Raw genomic sequence first — 16,409 nt, forward strand, 5'->3', positions numbered from 1 at the left:
AATGTAGCAAAACCTGGCATGAGGGTAGCCTTGGCTTTAGTGTTGAAACTACCTTATGCTGTAAACTAAAACTGTTTTTATATAAACTCTTCTGGAACGTATGCAATCATATTGCCTTGCTTTCTGTGTTTATTTGCTGCTGACATGATTATGTAAATGTTTGTTCAATAGCCAATTTAAGCCCATCTTATCAACTTTGATTTACGCACTAGTGTTTCCCAATAAATATTTTTTGCGAAATAAATTGCTTGAGCTACACAATGACTGGAAACAACGGTAGGCGTCGTCGATATATTCTAGGCCCTATATTACCCTCGCCTATGTTCCGCCGACATTGGCGGTCTTCGTTTGCACGCTAGGATGGTGCTCATTTTTATTCTTCTATTACTGTTCATTTTTTTTTCTTCTTTTTGGGGGGGAGGGAAGGCGGGGTGTACCAAAGCCATGATCTGACTGTGACGCTCGTCGTAGTAAGGAACTCCAGATTAATTTTGAGCCTTGAGTTCTGTAGCATAGACGTATGCATACTTTTCTATTTGGCCTCCATCTGAGCACGACTGAATCTGACGGTAGGATTACTGACCGCCGCAGTCACTGCCGACGGCGCTTGCGATCTGGTCGCAGTATGGTGCAGTGCGCTTATTATTGCAATAATAATTATATGGCCACTCAAGGCCCATTTCTGCTGTCGCCATTATGTTCCGTATTAAGTCCAAAGGTGATAACACCGTCGCCGCGCACCCTACGCTTTACGTGTGAATGAAAGCGTGCGAGTGACGCCGATGATCGCGGCTCAATCTCGCCCGCCCAAAAGGGAGGCAAGCGAAAAGGAAGCGCACCATCCTCCGTCGTGCGCGAAACACCCGACGTTGTGAGGCACCGACGTTGTGAGACGGGGCAGCGTTCTGCTCCGGCTGCAACTGCGCATGTGGCGGCTGCCCGCGGTCGCGCTGCCGTATCTTGAGAACGATCGGCATTAGGGGCAAAGTCTAGGTGCGTCGGTAGCATGCTGCTTCGTGCATGCCGTGTTTTACCAATGCTCAGCTTGCGTTGAAGCGGTAAACAGCATGAAGGTCCCTTCGCTCGCTGCTGCTGCAGCGTTTGCTCTTGCCGGCGTTTTGGTAGCGAGTGTCCGGTGCCATCGAGTGCGGCGTGTTCATGTTTGCTCTTCGTGCTCACACCTTGCATTTTCACATATAGTTAGTGTGCCTCTGTGTACAGGTTTATACCACCGATGAAACCAGTATTCTTACACCTGTCCTCTAATTTGCTATCGCAATCGATACTTGTGCTTTCGGCCCAAACTGCGACGTGGTTTGAGGCTCACTGCTTACGTAACTGTACAATAACAAACCGATTACCTTGCGACACTCCTTTGACCACACATCTTATCAGTGTAACTGCATCAGGCACTATGATGTGACAATGGGCAGGGAAAATAACAAGCTTTTAATGTGTCTTCATGTGTAGGTTCTACTTTACGCCGCGCGCACTCAAATACACCTGTTTGCGCATGACGCGCTGCAGGGACTCTACAAGATAAACGAAATCATGCCTTCACTCGACACTGTATATATCCGCACTGGTGCAATTACACGGTAGACAAAATTTCGTACCTCGCACATGGTTGTATATGCATTGATGTCTGCCACAATCCCGTGTCCGCAGCTGTCGCCAGCATGAGCAGCCACCGAGAAAGCGTCGCGATACAGTGCCCACAAACGACCGGCTGCGCACGGTGGTCAACTCGTGCAACGTTAGTCGGTGGTTAGGCAATTCTCATGCGCATGCGAATACTCCAAATCGTTTGGCACAGCGTAATGCCACATGCGGCATCGATAATTGTGTTTACTTTGTTATGATGGTGTTATGTGTTTACGGACGCAAACTGATACCGCAAACACCTTTACACTCGCGCCTGCGTGACTTATAAACGCGGCGCATTTCACATAGCCCGCAGACGCCGAAGAACAAGTTTGCACGTGTTTCACGCTTTCACACTACAACGAACATACTGATGCCCATGCTCATTTCTGCGCCAGCAGCAATGTGCTACTTTAGTTAAGTCACTCATGTCGCGTGTGCTCAGCTGCCCTTCTTCACTGCATCTCCATACATGGCAATGTGTTACATACCGCAGTAAGAAAAACTGCTAACGACGTCTTCAGAAGACTTTCTTTCATCGACCATAGCACATTTGTTATGAAATAACACCGAATATTACGTCTCAAACAATGTTTGGTTCATAATTATTGCCCAGGGTTGAAACGGGGTGTTTGCGTTTACCGCGCCGCTCCGTTTGAGGCGGCGGTTATAATCCCTACTACACACGCAACAACACTTCAATCTTCAGCCTTAAATTTTGTCTTTACACAATACGCACCGCGATAGACCCTATGCGCGTATCGCAGTTCCGTATTTGTAACTCCCACCACACACAGATAACCACACACATGGCAAACTTGTCGCAGACACACTGGCGAAATCGTCCCTCCGGCTACGCCACTGACATTCCAAGAGCTTCCACAGTGCGTTCCGCTGATAAATCACCTTTCACGGCAGCGCCACCACATCAACGTCACGGCACGTCGCGTCACGAAGGTCCTTTATGCAGACGCTGCCCGTACGCGCCAACGTTTCCCAACTTGTACTAGTCCCAGTATAGTAGCTTACGGGTGGCCGGTGTTTCTGCAGCGCAGCAGCGCGTCCCTCAAGTGCTGCTTCGCGCGGTCATGGTCCCGCTTATCATCAGAACCGCGGCTGAAGAGCTCCACCGAAGCGCTAGTCGCGCAAAAGCAAGGCGGGCTCGCATACGTGCCCGGATGCAGGAACAACGTGAAACTGCGAGTGCAACGCAAGCGGCAGCTCAGTTGCCGGAGGCGCCATGACGCGGCCTTGCGGGAACACGAGGCCTAGGCGAGGAGACAACGTCGACAGCACTTCGGAAGTTGGGGAGCACAAAGCGGACGTGCACCGTGCCCGCTGTGGTGATGCCGCAGTGCGGGGACGTGAGGCCCAAGCGAGGCGACAAATGCCGAGAAGGCCCTGAAATTCTGGAGCACGACACGGACGCGCGTGCTAAGACGGACGCAGCAGTGCGAGAGCACGAAGCCGACAGCGGCATGAGCCACAAGTCGCCACCTCCTGGCCATAGACACAATAGGCGGCGGCTACCGCACATTTTGAAAGACAGTTCTTTAATGATCAATTGGGATGTGCATGTGATGTTTGTGACCATTCTTTGGTTTAAAGTTGACCTCTCGCCCATCCGCGTTGCTCACGTGCCCCAGGTCGCTACCGAGTTTCCAAACGAAGCTGTTTACGTTTGCCAGGCCATTCCCGCTGGGTCACCTCAACTGGGTGAGTGAGTGTTTGATTGCTACTCGTCTACCATTCATGCACATCCGGCGTCCCATGAGCGGTGCAAGACATTGTCTTGGTGGGAATCGTCATCAACGTTACAGTCGAAGTCGATAATAAGACTAAATTGTTACTGCGAAACATTCAAGAAGACCATGCCAATGATGTTGACATTTAACGAAAACTTCTCAACACAAATACATACCTCTGCCGTAGTAAAAAAAATCTTAATTGAAACCCTGGCTCGATATGTTGTGTCGGGGTACGTTTTACAGGCACTTTGGTGTCACTATTGACGCCTCCTCGCTTTAGACGCTCTTTTCGGCAACGACCTATTTCAAATGCGCTAGGATTCCGTCTAAACACTGTCCCAGCGTCCCCACATGCACAGTACGTGTGGAGCTTAACGCATTCAGACAAGGCGTGGTTTGGCACGAAGAGCGCTACCTGACCAAAGCTCCTGTTGAACATACAAAACTTATCGGCATATTCTATGAGGAAAGAGCGGAAGAGTTGTCGTTTCCTCAGGTATACATTGTGGAGCGCCGGCGGCTTACATCAGAAGTTCATCCAACATCACTTACCAACGCCACCCGTGAGGTACCTCCCAAAAACTTTTGCGATGTCTCGCCTGACCACAATTTATTTATGGCAATGAAAGCACTCCAATTCAGTCAGTGGCTTCTGTGGGCTACCCAGACAAACAGCAGTTGTGCACGCAAGGTACCACTAAGATCAACTCACCACTCTCGTATTGGAGTAAACGCTGAAGATATTACGCATTCACCACCAACATCACCGCTAATCATGACCGCTAATCTTCAGTCCAAGCAAACACCATAGCAAGCTCCGCTGCCTGCGCATGTGAACGTGCGCTAGGCTATCTACACTGGTAATGTGACACGCTTTGAAATGCACCTTTCGCTCTAGCTAAATTCAAAGCTAATCCTAATCTAGCTTTCCCACAGTGCCCTAAGAAATCGTAAATGGCACGCTATTTTTTGTTGGCTAATGCACACTACACTAAATAACACAGAAGCTTTACTGTTACGAAATGTGTTAGGTGCACAATCGATGAGATTGCTATCGAACTTTCCACTTTAACCACAACGGTATGCAGAAGGGCAGCGGGTTGGGCGAGTTGGTGTTGCATGGTAACAATAAAATTCAAACAGTGCTAAACGACAGGACCAGAGTGAGGAGGAGACAAACGCGGCGCTGAACATACAACTGAATTTATTTGAAGTAAGAAGTCAACATTTATACGTACAAAACTGGGCACGCATGCGCCCGGTCATACATCGATGATCAGATACAAACTCCGGACAGCCAACATTCGCACGCGTTGTACCTGCCTTCCAATCTACCCTTTATGCAGCAATGCCATTTCTTTCGTTTACAAGATTAAAAATGTTTTGCTAACGCAACTATTAGATTTTCTGATGATATGAGATGCTTCAGTGACTTCTCTGGTAGTCTTGTCACTATGAAAAAATAGCTATTGTGTGTCGTCAAAGAAAGGTACGCTTTTACAAATACTGCAATGCTTTGCCAGGTTAGTGTCTTTTTTGTCTAATGAATTCGCATGCTCCATTAGTCTAATATTGATGCAACGGCCTGTCTGGCCTATGTAAGTTTGGCCACAAGACAAAGAAATTTGGTAGACAGCGCCCTTCTTGTAATAGTTTCTGAACGCAAAACTTGGCAATTAGTGGTATCATCTTGCCTCAATAAGCATTTGTCAGCACTTTCCGTGACTGACCCGTTTGTTGTGCCTAACTCGGAGGCAGTTGTAAAGTTTCTCTTGAAGGAGAACCCGGCTTCGTGCTTTGGTTTTAGCATAGACTTGGTCGATTTATTCTATTCTCTTCCCCATAATCAACTTCTGCAATGTGTTCAAAATTGAATCTGAGACCAAAACGATGAGTGCGCATTTCAAAATAACTGTGGCATTTCAAATGGGTCTTTCATGGAACTTTTATCCTTTTATTTAGAGAATACCTATGTAATGTGGGAAGATAAAGTATTCAAGCAAAAGTCGGGGATGTGTATTGGTGCCAAAATTGCCCCAATACTTAGTAACATTTTTCTAAGTTATGTTAACAGGAAAGTAGAGAATGACTTAAATGGAAGGTTTATTCGAATTTTTCAATACGTGGACGACTTCCTAATTATAGTTTATTTATTTATTTATTTATTTATTTATTTATTTATTTATTGGTACCTCAAATACCCCATTTGGGGTTTTACATGAGGGGTGGGCATATTTACATAATATTTTCAATAAATGCCTTGAACGATGAATGACTGGAGTGGTGCACCGCTTCAGTAGGCAGATTATTCGTCTTTCGCTGTTTGAATGAAGAAAGAGTTAAGATGAGCGGAGGTGCGAGCTGGAGGGGGATAAACAGCCTTTGAATGGCTGTTTGTTTGGCTGTTAGTTAAGTCGAAGGGTGCTGAATATGTGCCTGACTTACTCGATGTTTTTTCTAAGCATGGGTCTGGACTGAGCTTCACACATGAGATCCCACAGAGCAAAGTCCTGCAGTTCTTAGATCTGAGTTTGACCTTTTTGTCTAATCATGTATGCTGGCGATACGCTCCCAGGAGTGAAAAACCTGTTGTAAACTACGCGTCTTGTCACTCTATATAAGCTTGTTAAATTCGGAATTGTAACAGGATGTATTGGTATGGCTGTGAAAAAAAACGTGTACTCATCAAATGTCCAGTAGCTTGATGGTCCAAGCCCAGAGATGCAGAGAGGCCAGTTTTCCAGATTCTGTAATTGTGGCTAGTGCTAATAAGATTATAAAAACGCTGAAATGTTCGGAACAGCCCAAAGAAAATGTTGCGGGGAAAAAAGTTGTTGTCATGCCTTATGAGCACGCGTTGCCGCATCATTTTAAGAGAGTAGGGGCCAAGTATGGTGTGAGGGTCATTTTTTCTGCTCCGATGAAGCTGGGTAAATTAGGGGCAGCAGTTCAGAGGAAGCAGGATGGCGTTAAACGGAATGCTGCATGCAAGGTAAATCATGTCAATAAGTACATCAGTTGCAAGAAGGGCGCTATCTACCAAATTCATTTATCTTGTGACCAAACTTACATAGGCCAGACAGGCCGTTGCATCAATATTAGACCAATGGAGCGTGCCAATTCATTAGACAAGACACTAACCTGGCAAAGTAATGCAGTATTTGTAAATGCGTACCTTTCTTTGACGATACACAATTGCTATTTTTTCATAGTGACAAGACTTCCAAAGAAGTCGCTGAAGCATTTCATGTCATCAGAAAATCTAATAGTTGCTTTAGCAAAACATCTTTAATCTTGTCATCGAAAGAAATGGCATTGCTGCATAAAGGGTAGATTGCAAGGCAGGTACAACGCGTGCGAATGTTGGTTGTCCGGAGTTTGTATCTGATCATCGATGTATGACCGGGCGCATGCGTGCCCAGTTTTGACTTCATACTTCAAATAAATTGAGTTTTAAGTTCAGCGCCGTGTTTGTCTCCTCCTCATTCTGGTCCTGTCGTTTAGCGCTGCTTGAATTTTGTTGTTACCACAATGGTATATTGCTTGCGACGGTTTTCATCCACCGAAACCTATAAAAAATTGAGGTTTTTGTGTCTTTCGGCGCAACGCAGTTCGTCAGGAAACTACGTTTCTTTCGCCGTAAAACCATAGAATAAGGATCGCCCACACAGAACCGCACCTGCGCCCGCGAAACCAGCGGGTAATCACGTAGGCATGGCGGCTTGGCGGCCGTGCGCCTACCGTGTGAAAGGCACTCCCGAAGACACGCCACTGCTAGGTAGCGCCGTGGTGTAATTGTATAGATTCTGCTTTCTCGTATTATCTTGGAAGGAGAGCATACTGCCTGTAATAAACTACATACAGCTAAAATGTCGAAAATCAATAGATGTTGTGGACTACATGCATCTTTCCATATTACCGAAATTATTGCTCATATATATATGCTCAGGTTACCCGCCTGTGTCTTATGTTCACCTAAACGTGGATGAAATTTTACAAGGCAGTATAACGAACTCATTTTTTAAACCGCAAGAATCCTTCTTTGTCTTCTGGCTTCTCCTGGAGGGGAGGTACGCCTGTGTGCAGAGGAGAGAGGAAGGGGCGGCGGGAGGCGGGGGGGGGGAGGGTAGGGGCATGCGCATGTGTGTGCCTACGCATGTGTGTGTCTGTGACATTACCCAAACTAGGACAACAAATGGGAGATGTCACATGTCATGTTCTTAATTTACCAGAGCTTGTACAGTTATATATGAATTTCATACGTCCCGAATATCTTGCATCAAATTGTAGATTAGTAGCGCCTCAGGAATGCCCAGCTAAACAGTGCCATTACGAACAAAGATCTCTCAGAGGGTATTTTCTTGTGTCGCGGCAAATATGTGTTGAACGGCCGTCATTGCGGATTTTTCTAGGGAATGCGTCCGCCAAGACACAAATAGCAAAATTTTGTGGGTTTAAATATCCATAACAAAAGTTTGGAGCATCATCTTTGTTGTGCAACAATGTAACTGACTCAGAAATTCCTACTTCTGTTCGGTAGAGCGTCACAGTAGGATAACTTTTGAAAAAAAAGAAGTGCTCGCTCATTGCCCCGTGCTCCTTGACTGCAATAACTTGCATCTATCATGAGCAACAGTGGGGCTCAGCAATGTCTGCCTCTAACGTGAGTGCTATGTGCAAGAGAGGTATTGAGTAACTCTGACGATCAGTTCCTCCTGAAGGTCATTAAGGCTGGTCACTGCTCTGTGGGTTCTCCGTTGTTTTTGACGATCGTTTGACCGCAACCACGTTGTGTCTCTATGGCATCATAAGGGCCATGGACTCCAACTAGGAGCGGTACGTCATCGTATGCCTAATAATACCCCCACCCTTGGGGTCTTCATGCTTCTGTGATGCCAACGCTAGAAGCATCAACCTAGCTGCTGCGCGTTCATTAGGAGAGGTTTTGGATTCTTAATCCGGGCTTTTGGCTCACTGTGCCCTCAACCTTCGTTAGCAAAATGGCTGAGCTTACCTGACTGTATATTTATTTGTTTACCAGTGCCATCACCTATCTGTTGATGGGCAGACGAGAATTGTGAAGCATGCAGACGTATCCCTGGTATTGTCTTTACGCTAGAATAAAGAAAATATGAAGATCAAGTGTACATGTTGGATTCTGTGTGAAGCAAATAGTTTGAAAAGTGCGTAAGTAGATGATATATAAATATGATGCGCACAATTGTATTTATCGTCACCTCAAACCCTCTGTAATATCACGCAATGTGTAACCTTATACCCAGCATAGGCCACGATTTTTGATGTCATGCAATCTTTATGCTGACGCACTACAACGTTCAGCACTGTGCCAAAATTGAAAGTGCAGTTGATGTGACTGCACAGTATAGGACGTCGACGCAGTGGTGTCACACGGACGAAGGCATTGTTTGTCGAAAAAATAATGGTGAGCGCAGGTGTACGCAGAGAGCAATATCAGGCGAAAGAGAGTGATAGGGTTAACTTCGCGCGTTTCATTCTGGAGTCTGTGAGGTAACAGATACGTGTTTTGTGCACACGTTCTCTCGAACGTGCGACGCCGTGCGATGGACGTGCTAAATCCCTCGAAAAACTGCTTTGTGTAGTTACGACACAAGTATGCGTGCTATGGAATGGAGCGTGTTTGTTTGGTGTATTTATTTATTTAAATAGCCTCTGACGCGCATGGATGTTCACGAGAGAAGAATATTTTGTTGTCGCGAGTGGCCAGGCCTCATACAGGTAAAGACGTGAGACCTATAAATTGTTATTTTCGTGAATCTACAAACATAATGGTTTAAGTGCAAAAACTACAAGAGCTGGAAGTGGTCTGGTTTCTTAGGTCGTGGGAGCTTACGTACTGACTATAGTTCTTTGCTTCTAGCTTTAGTCTTTTCAGCCCGCGCTGAGATGAGTGCCTGCAAACTTGATATCTGTGTGACTTGAATCGTGGTGATAATAGTTGTGGCGTAATGGTTGCAGCATTCAGCGGTTTCGCTTGGAGTCCGACGTTGTTTTGTAATACCCGACAAGTGAATCTTTTATTTTCTGGGTGTTATCTATTTCGCAAGACAGTAACAGCAGCAGCCATTGTCAGCAAAGCCGGAGAGCGATCGGTAAGAAAAATCCTCTTTATAAAAGAAGCCCTGTCCCGGGCACCATTGTGATGGCTCCACAGTTGACGGGTCAATTAGCTAAAAAAATTAGTTTCCGAATATTTGTTCGAACGTAATAAATATCGTTGCTTTTTCATTTTACTTGCTCGCGTATTTCATATCTTTATTGGTGAAAAATATTCCGCTTCAGTTTTTCGTATACTTTTAAAAGAGCCATATGACTCTTTTGAAACACTTCATTAGCATGCTTCCGCAGACGCTAATTAGCTAGCCTTCCTTGACATCCTCGTGAAACGTGGCCGGCACAGTCTGATAGTTTCAGTGTGGAGGAAAAGTACACACATAGGCAGGTATCTGCGTTTTAATTCAGCGCATCCGAGGAATCAGGAGAGTTCGGTGGTCGCCTCTCTCGTTGTGGTCGCCTCTCACGTTGTGCAGAAGCAACCGCTTCTGCACAACGTGAAAGAGCAGGGCTGTTGACCTACAGGCAGTGCACCAAGATGTTTCGGCATGTGGCTACTCGAGGTCCTTTATAAACTCAGTGGAACGTCATCCATCTCAGTCCCCAACACCTGACCGTGTGTTCCCGAAAAACGCACCGTAATACCATACCTGCCCGGTGTTCGCGAGGGTTCGTTGTTAGCGGTGCTAGCGATCGTCTAGGTAGCCCACGTGCCATCCTAAAAACTACGTCATCAGATGCTAAAGGTGAAATACAAGCTCCAAAGAAAAAGTTTCCTGGAGTCGTCCGGGGCATTGTGTGTGAACACTACGACTATATATCGGTGACACCGGCAGTATTGATCAGCGGTTGAAGCAGCATATCAACGATGTAAACAAGAAAACAGTCGCATCAAACGCCTTGGCAATATATGCAGCTGACTTGTGCCACAACAATAATTGGGGTAACGACCGGGTATTAGAAAAAGAAATAAATTTGACTTCAATGCACCACATGGAATTTCTTTTCATTCAAAAAGACAGAACCCTGTCAACCATTTGCGGGCGCTTCATACGTCATATTTTAAAACCTTAAAAACATTCTATCGCACGTCTTTGAATGCATTGTGAACAAGGCTCCCATTAGGGGAACCAGAACGTCTTTTTTGTATTCCTTTAGTGGTCCGCGCCCTTCTTTTACCTTTCACCATGACGCCTCCCGACTAGACGGGCCTCCCTCAAAGCCTCAACTTCATGATTTCTCTTTCTTTGTTCCACTACGTCGATCCTCTCTAGTAATTATACAGGAAGGCTAAAAAAGCACGCTGAAAATATTTCATCAACCAAATATCTAAAAATGCTGGTACGTGGCATGCAACATCTTTTTCTAACCCTCCCTCTCTTTGAAGGGGATAATAATGTCGAATCTGTTTGTTTTCTATGTAGGGGACGTTCAACCTGCGAAAGGGTAAAAATAGATAAGAAAAACAATTTCGTGAAATTATTGTTTGCTGGAAGTTACAAACAAAAGCCTGAATCAACTGAAATCACAAAAAAAATATGGTCTACAGCATCAGATCAATAATTCTTTTTCGAGGATGAGAGACCATGGTCGTCTATCACTCGGTGCAAGTTCAAATAAACATAAATGTGTACCTGCGCACACTTCTCTATTTGAGGTATACGTACCGCGTAAAATAAAACGCAGTAAGTTAAAGGAAGTACTCCGGCTCAGGAGCTCCTTGCAGCTGTTAGTCAAAATTCTTCAAGGCATGACGTTCCCACTGTCCTGGCGGATCAGACAGCGCGAAGTGCAGGCGGTGAGCGATCAACTCCGACGAAAGCCAGCTTTCCACCTCACTGTGTTTTTGTATATCCCTGTTGGAAACCACCCGTATTGCCTACTGTCCTGTTCTTTTGAGATGACCTTTTCGTGGAGCTTAAAACTTGGTTCGTGGGAGTTTTAGCGCGGCTTGGGATGTTTTTTGATCGTGTCCCTTTCCGCACACTCGTATTCAACACACTGCTGGAAACATGTTCCTAACCAAGCAGTAGGGGAAGCTGTCGCTGAGACCACTGCGAGTGAGGGATTGGAGGCAATATATAGAATTTTTACAGGAGGAAATGCCATAGTACGCATTTCTCGCAATCTAAATCCGCTTCACCGAAGCCATGGTGTCAAAATAAATAAATAATTATTAAATGATTATAAACACGCAGCCCCAACGAAAGATGTCAACATAGTTAAAGTGAACTATATCATGAGCATCAAGGCCGTGTTTGATGGCTCTCGAGGTAAGAATATTCATGAGATGTGCATGTTTGGAAAAGTCCTACCTGCATATATGTAAAGCTTCTGCACCCCTCGCGTCAGAGTGGCACATACTCAATTTCGGGGACTGGCCGCTAATGGGCATATACGTAAGTAGCCATGCCCAGATGTATTAGCCCTGTGACGCAAATAGCTTATCCGGGCACATACTAAGCCACTAACGTTGCTGTCTACTCCACACGAGCGCAGCAAAAAGCACTTGCACAGTGAGCGAAGAAAAAAAAACAGACTGGCTTTTAAAAGAGGCGAATGCTGACACTTTGTTGTCGTGTTCAGTAATGATAAACTTTATTTGCTGTTATATTTCGCTTTTGTCAGATGCGGGCAATGATTCACAGGCACTGATTAGTCACGCACTTCAAATAATGTGGACTTTGAGAGCACAGCCACAAGTGTGGATTATTGCGTTTGCAACAATAATTCCCATGCAAAGATGGACGTTATCATTAAAAATAAGTTATAGCTGAACTCGCCTGAGCGCTAAACAGGCAGAAACTAACAACGATTTCACAAGGTCTTGTATGACAGCTGTTTGATTGGGTGGCATCGCATTCCTGTTTGGAAGTTTGTCACACAACTCAGATGCGGCTATCCTGCTTAGCGATTCTTCACACGCTGAAATCAACGTAACTCTGTGTGCCTAAACTGTTTGTGCCTGAGTGGTATATTGTGCCAGTACTTCTAGAAAGCTCATTGAACCCAGGGTGCGCGCACTTCCTTGACAGCAAGCTGAGCGCAAGCTTAACTACTTCGGAACAACCAGTCAGATACTGAGCTTCCTTTTTCACATAGCCAATCGCTGTAGTTAGGTGCATTCACGTAAACAGTAGCTTCAGAATTTCTTATAAAGTGTTTATTTTGCGTCAACTACACCTTTTTTGGTTACTATGCAAATGACTACGATGCCCCGTTTGCTGCTAAGACAAATTCCGTTCGCAATGGCAAGCCATTGCTTCACATAGTTTCTTATAATTCAGTGAAGAGGTTCATGAACACCGCATCACTGTCATTATCTGATAAGCAGTTGTCTCGATCAAAACGTCCTGTATGCGTTCGATCCTTTACCGGAAGTAACACTTTTTGCACATATGAGCAGCAAGCCCATGAGCCGATGTATATTAGCGCCTAGTGTTTTTGTTTCTTTATGTCTGACCTTGTGTTTTCAGCGCTATCGGGGTTCCCAGTATTACATTACAGCCCAATTAGCTGTAATCAATGCCTTAGCGACGAGTTGTTTCTTTACTTCCCTGTCTTATAAAGGCTACGACGATACGCAAGAAGACTAGATGACTTGAAACTCAATCCTCGGGCTTGTTATGAGCCACCATCCTTCCGAAGCCTGTCAGGTTTGAAATCTTCTCTTGAACGGTACCAAGATAGCTTTTAAAGCATAATTTCTCGGTCTGTAACTGTAGGACTGTTCTTCCAATTCTTGGCTTCACTGCTTGACGTAATTTTAAGACACTTCCCATTAGATATTTTTAGACCGTTACTTAGGCGCACCTAATATTAAAGCTGAAGTTGCCGCTAAAGAATGCGTACGCAGTTACAGGAAGTATAGCAGAGCATCAGGCTAATACCAAAAGGGAGTTTTAACCTGAGAAAAAATAATTCACTGATCACAGTAAAAGAGTGACGACGTCAGCCACTCTGCCAACACAGCGAAAAATTCAACGAGCCCATAAGGATGGCTTGTTTCGCAACAGACGCCACTTCTTCGCTTAACATGTGTTGCCGCTGTTGGGAAGTTGGCATCGGAAGTACCTCTCACCAATCCACACTACCATCTTTGCAGACTTTCTCAAATACCATTTCTTTGGCGAAACAGTGAATGCTGTAAAACTTCATTTAGAGCCACCTTCGAATAGTATTGCAACAATAAGCATCTCCAATTTCTCGGTTTCATGGCTTGACGCGCCGAGGTCATATCAAGTTCTTGTACAAGGCTGAGTGCACAATTCGCAAAGCCCGTATGACGCCGCCGCTGTAACGTGCACTACGAAAACCCTCCAACTGAAAGTACCGTTGTGGGGTCACTTCCAGTTCTTATCATTGCAGACAAATTCTTGTTTGGAACGAACTAGGTTCGACGAATTTTTCGACTTCGAAAATGGGGATCGCATCCCCTTCCTCACGCGTGAACGATTGCTTGTCTGGCGGTTACATCACCCTCAAAACGCAAACGCCAACTGGAGTGAGTCGAGTTTCATCCCACTTTTGCTTCACTCTGCCGTTTCGCCTCAGATTCCACTCAAGTGAAGCACAACTTCGAGCGGTCACGATTGCTTCGACGTCGCAGTGCGCCGTGTGTTTTCTTTGCCTTAAGAGCGTTTTATCCGATGAGGAAAAAAAAAACGATGCGCAATTTTTCGGCTGTTTTCCTGGTGCCATGGACAGAAGCTGTAATTTATTGAAACGTAGAACGCCGAACTTTTTTACTTCACTAGCAGTTACGAGCTCAAAGCTGGCTTTCCAGTGTGCGTGACTTCGTTGGTCCTTTCATGTCGTATCGCTGAATACGATCTCTTCGTAATCGACGTTATTTTGTCTTCGTCATCTACAGCTTCACCATTGCTATCGGGCTAAGAAGAAAACGTTTCTCATGACCGCCCCCTCAGGGTTTTGAGCCTCTGATCGACATTTGGGGTGCGATCTTGTACGTGTTCCAAAATAGAACGCAGGCGGTTCGTTCTACCTAGCCAAATACGATTTGTCAATTTGAACCGTGCCGAACGCCATGACGTCAATTGCGGCGTGATATCTGCTATCAATCATTCCGTGTCGTCTGCTATCGGACGAACGGAACGGAACATACCGCCTATTTCGTGACGTAAAGAACGAACCGCCTCCGTTCTATTTTGGAACGCGTACAAGATCGCACCTTTGGAATTCAGCAATGCCAACTACGGAACTAACGCGCAAACGATGGCAATAAACGAACAATTTAAGGTGTTGCGCTGCATTTGACACGTACTCTGAGAGTGGCAGCGTCTGTGCATGTATTTAAGAGGGCAAGTAAAGCAATCCTGTGAAAATGTGTATGAAATTATTTGCATCGCAGAGAAGATCCTAATGACAACATGACAGTATGCTCACGTGTCGTTCTCCGTCATCATGCCCGTGAAGGCAACATAGTTGGCACAAAATATGCGTACATGAAAATATTGATGATGAGCTTCAAACACAGCACTTACCAACGATGCATTTAGAATTCGGAACTGGTGGTGTTGAACGTGTTGCTTGACGTTGTCTTATTTTGAATTATGAGAATTGTTAATACGGTTGTTTCGCGCAAGTTCTAAGAAATTAGGTGGAGGTTTATGGGGAGTGCTAGAGAGTGCGGTTGCATTGCGTCACATCTATTCGAGGTCCAGGATCGGTCACGTCAACCGCGTTCGCCACATTGCAAAGCATTCAGCTGCACACACGTCCTACCTCTTCGAAGAGCGAAGTGCACCTGTCAGTAGTCCGGTGCAAACCCCAGCACACACACACACACACACACACACACACACACACACACACACACACACACACACACACACACGCGCACGCGCGCGCACACACACACACACACACACACACACACACACACACACACACACACACACACACACACACACACACACACACACACACACACACACACACACACACACACACACACACACACACACACACACACACACACACACACACACACACACACACACACACACACACACACACACACACACACACACACACACACACACACACACACACACACACACACACACACACACACACACACACACACACACACACACACACACACACACACACACACACACACACACACACACACACACACACACACACACACACACACACACACACACACACACACACACACACACACACACACACACACACACACACACACACACACACACACACACACACACACACACACACACACACACACACACACACACACACACACACACACACACACACACACACACACACACACACACACACACACACACACACGCGCACGCGCACGCGCAGACAGACAGACAGACAGACAGACAGACAGACAGACAGACAGACAGACAGACAGACAGACAGACACAGACACAGACAGACACAGACAGACACAGACAGACAGACAGACAGACATACACAGACAGACAGACAGACAGACATACACAGACAGACATACACAGACAGACATACAGACATACAGACACACAGACACACAGACACACAGACACACACAGACACAGACACACACACACACGGACGGACGGACAGAGTTAACGCCACATGCAACTGTCGTAATCGTCCAGTTCATTAAAGCCCCCACCCGCTTGAGTCGTTTCTGGCGTTCGCCAATTTTAGCTGGCCGTCTTACTTGGATCTATAGGCCACCAGTTCTCGTCAAGACCATTTGTGCCAAACGTAAACGCAATTATGGTCGTTATATAACTCCCTGCGTTTTGGTAGTGATTTATGGTGTGGATGATGTTTTTGCGGAGAGCACCGATGTTATTCCCAGTGCACCAGGACCTGAGCTGCGCAAATTCGTTTACACGCGCACGTATGCCCACCGATCTTCGCTTAATTAAA

General features: G+C 45.7%; 1 protein-coding gene across 2 annotated transcripts in view; it reads left to right on the forward strand.

The window, feature by feature from the left end:
- Positions 1 to 2,283: 2,283 nt before the first annotated feature.
- LOC135899730 (uncharacterized) overlaps positions 2,284 to 16,409 on the forward strand; it is a 189,003-nt gene continuing 174,877 nt past the window's right edge. Inside the window, exon 1 of one of the 2 annotated variants that reach the window (XM_065429054.2) lies at positions 2,284 to 3,360. In XM_065429054.2, the coding sequence (XP_065285126.1) occupies positions 2,991 to 3,360 (370 nt within the window). In that variant the 5' untranslated portion in view covers positions 2,284 to 2,990. The remainder of the gene's footprint in view (positions 3,361 to 16,409) is intronic. The other variant, XM_065429055.2, reaches the window with a different exon arrangement.

Source organism: Dermacentor albipictus, chromosome 5, assembly GCF_038994185.2.
Source record: "Dermacentor albipictus isolate Rhodes 1998 colony chromosome 5, USDA_Dalb.pri_finalv2, whole genome shotgun sequence".
NCBI lineage: Eukaryota > Metazoa > Arthropoda > Arachnida > Ixodida > Ixodidae > Dermacentor > Dermacentor albipictus.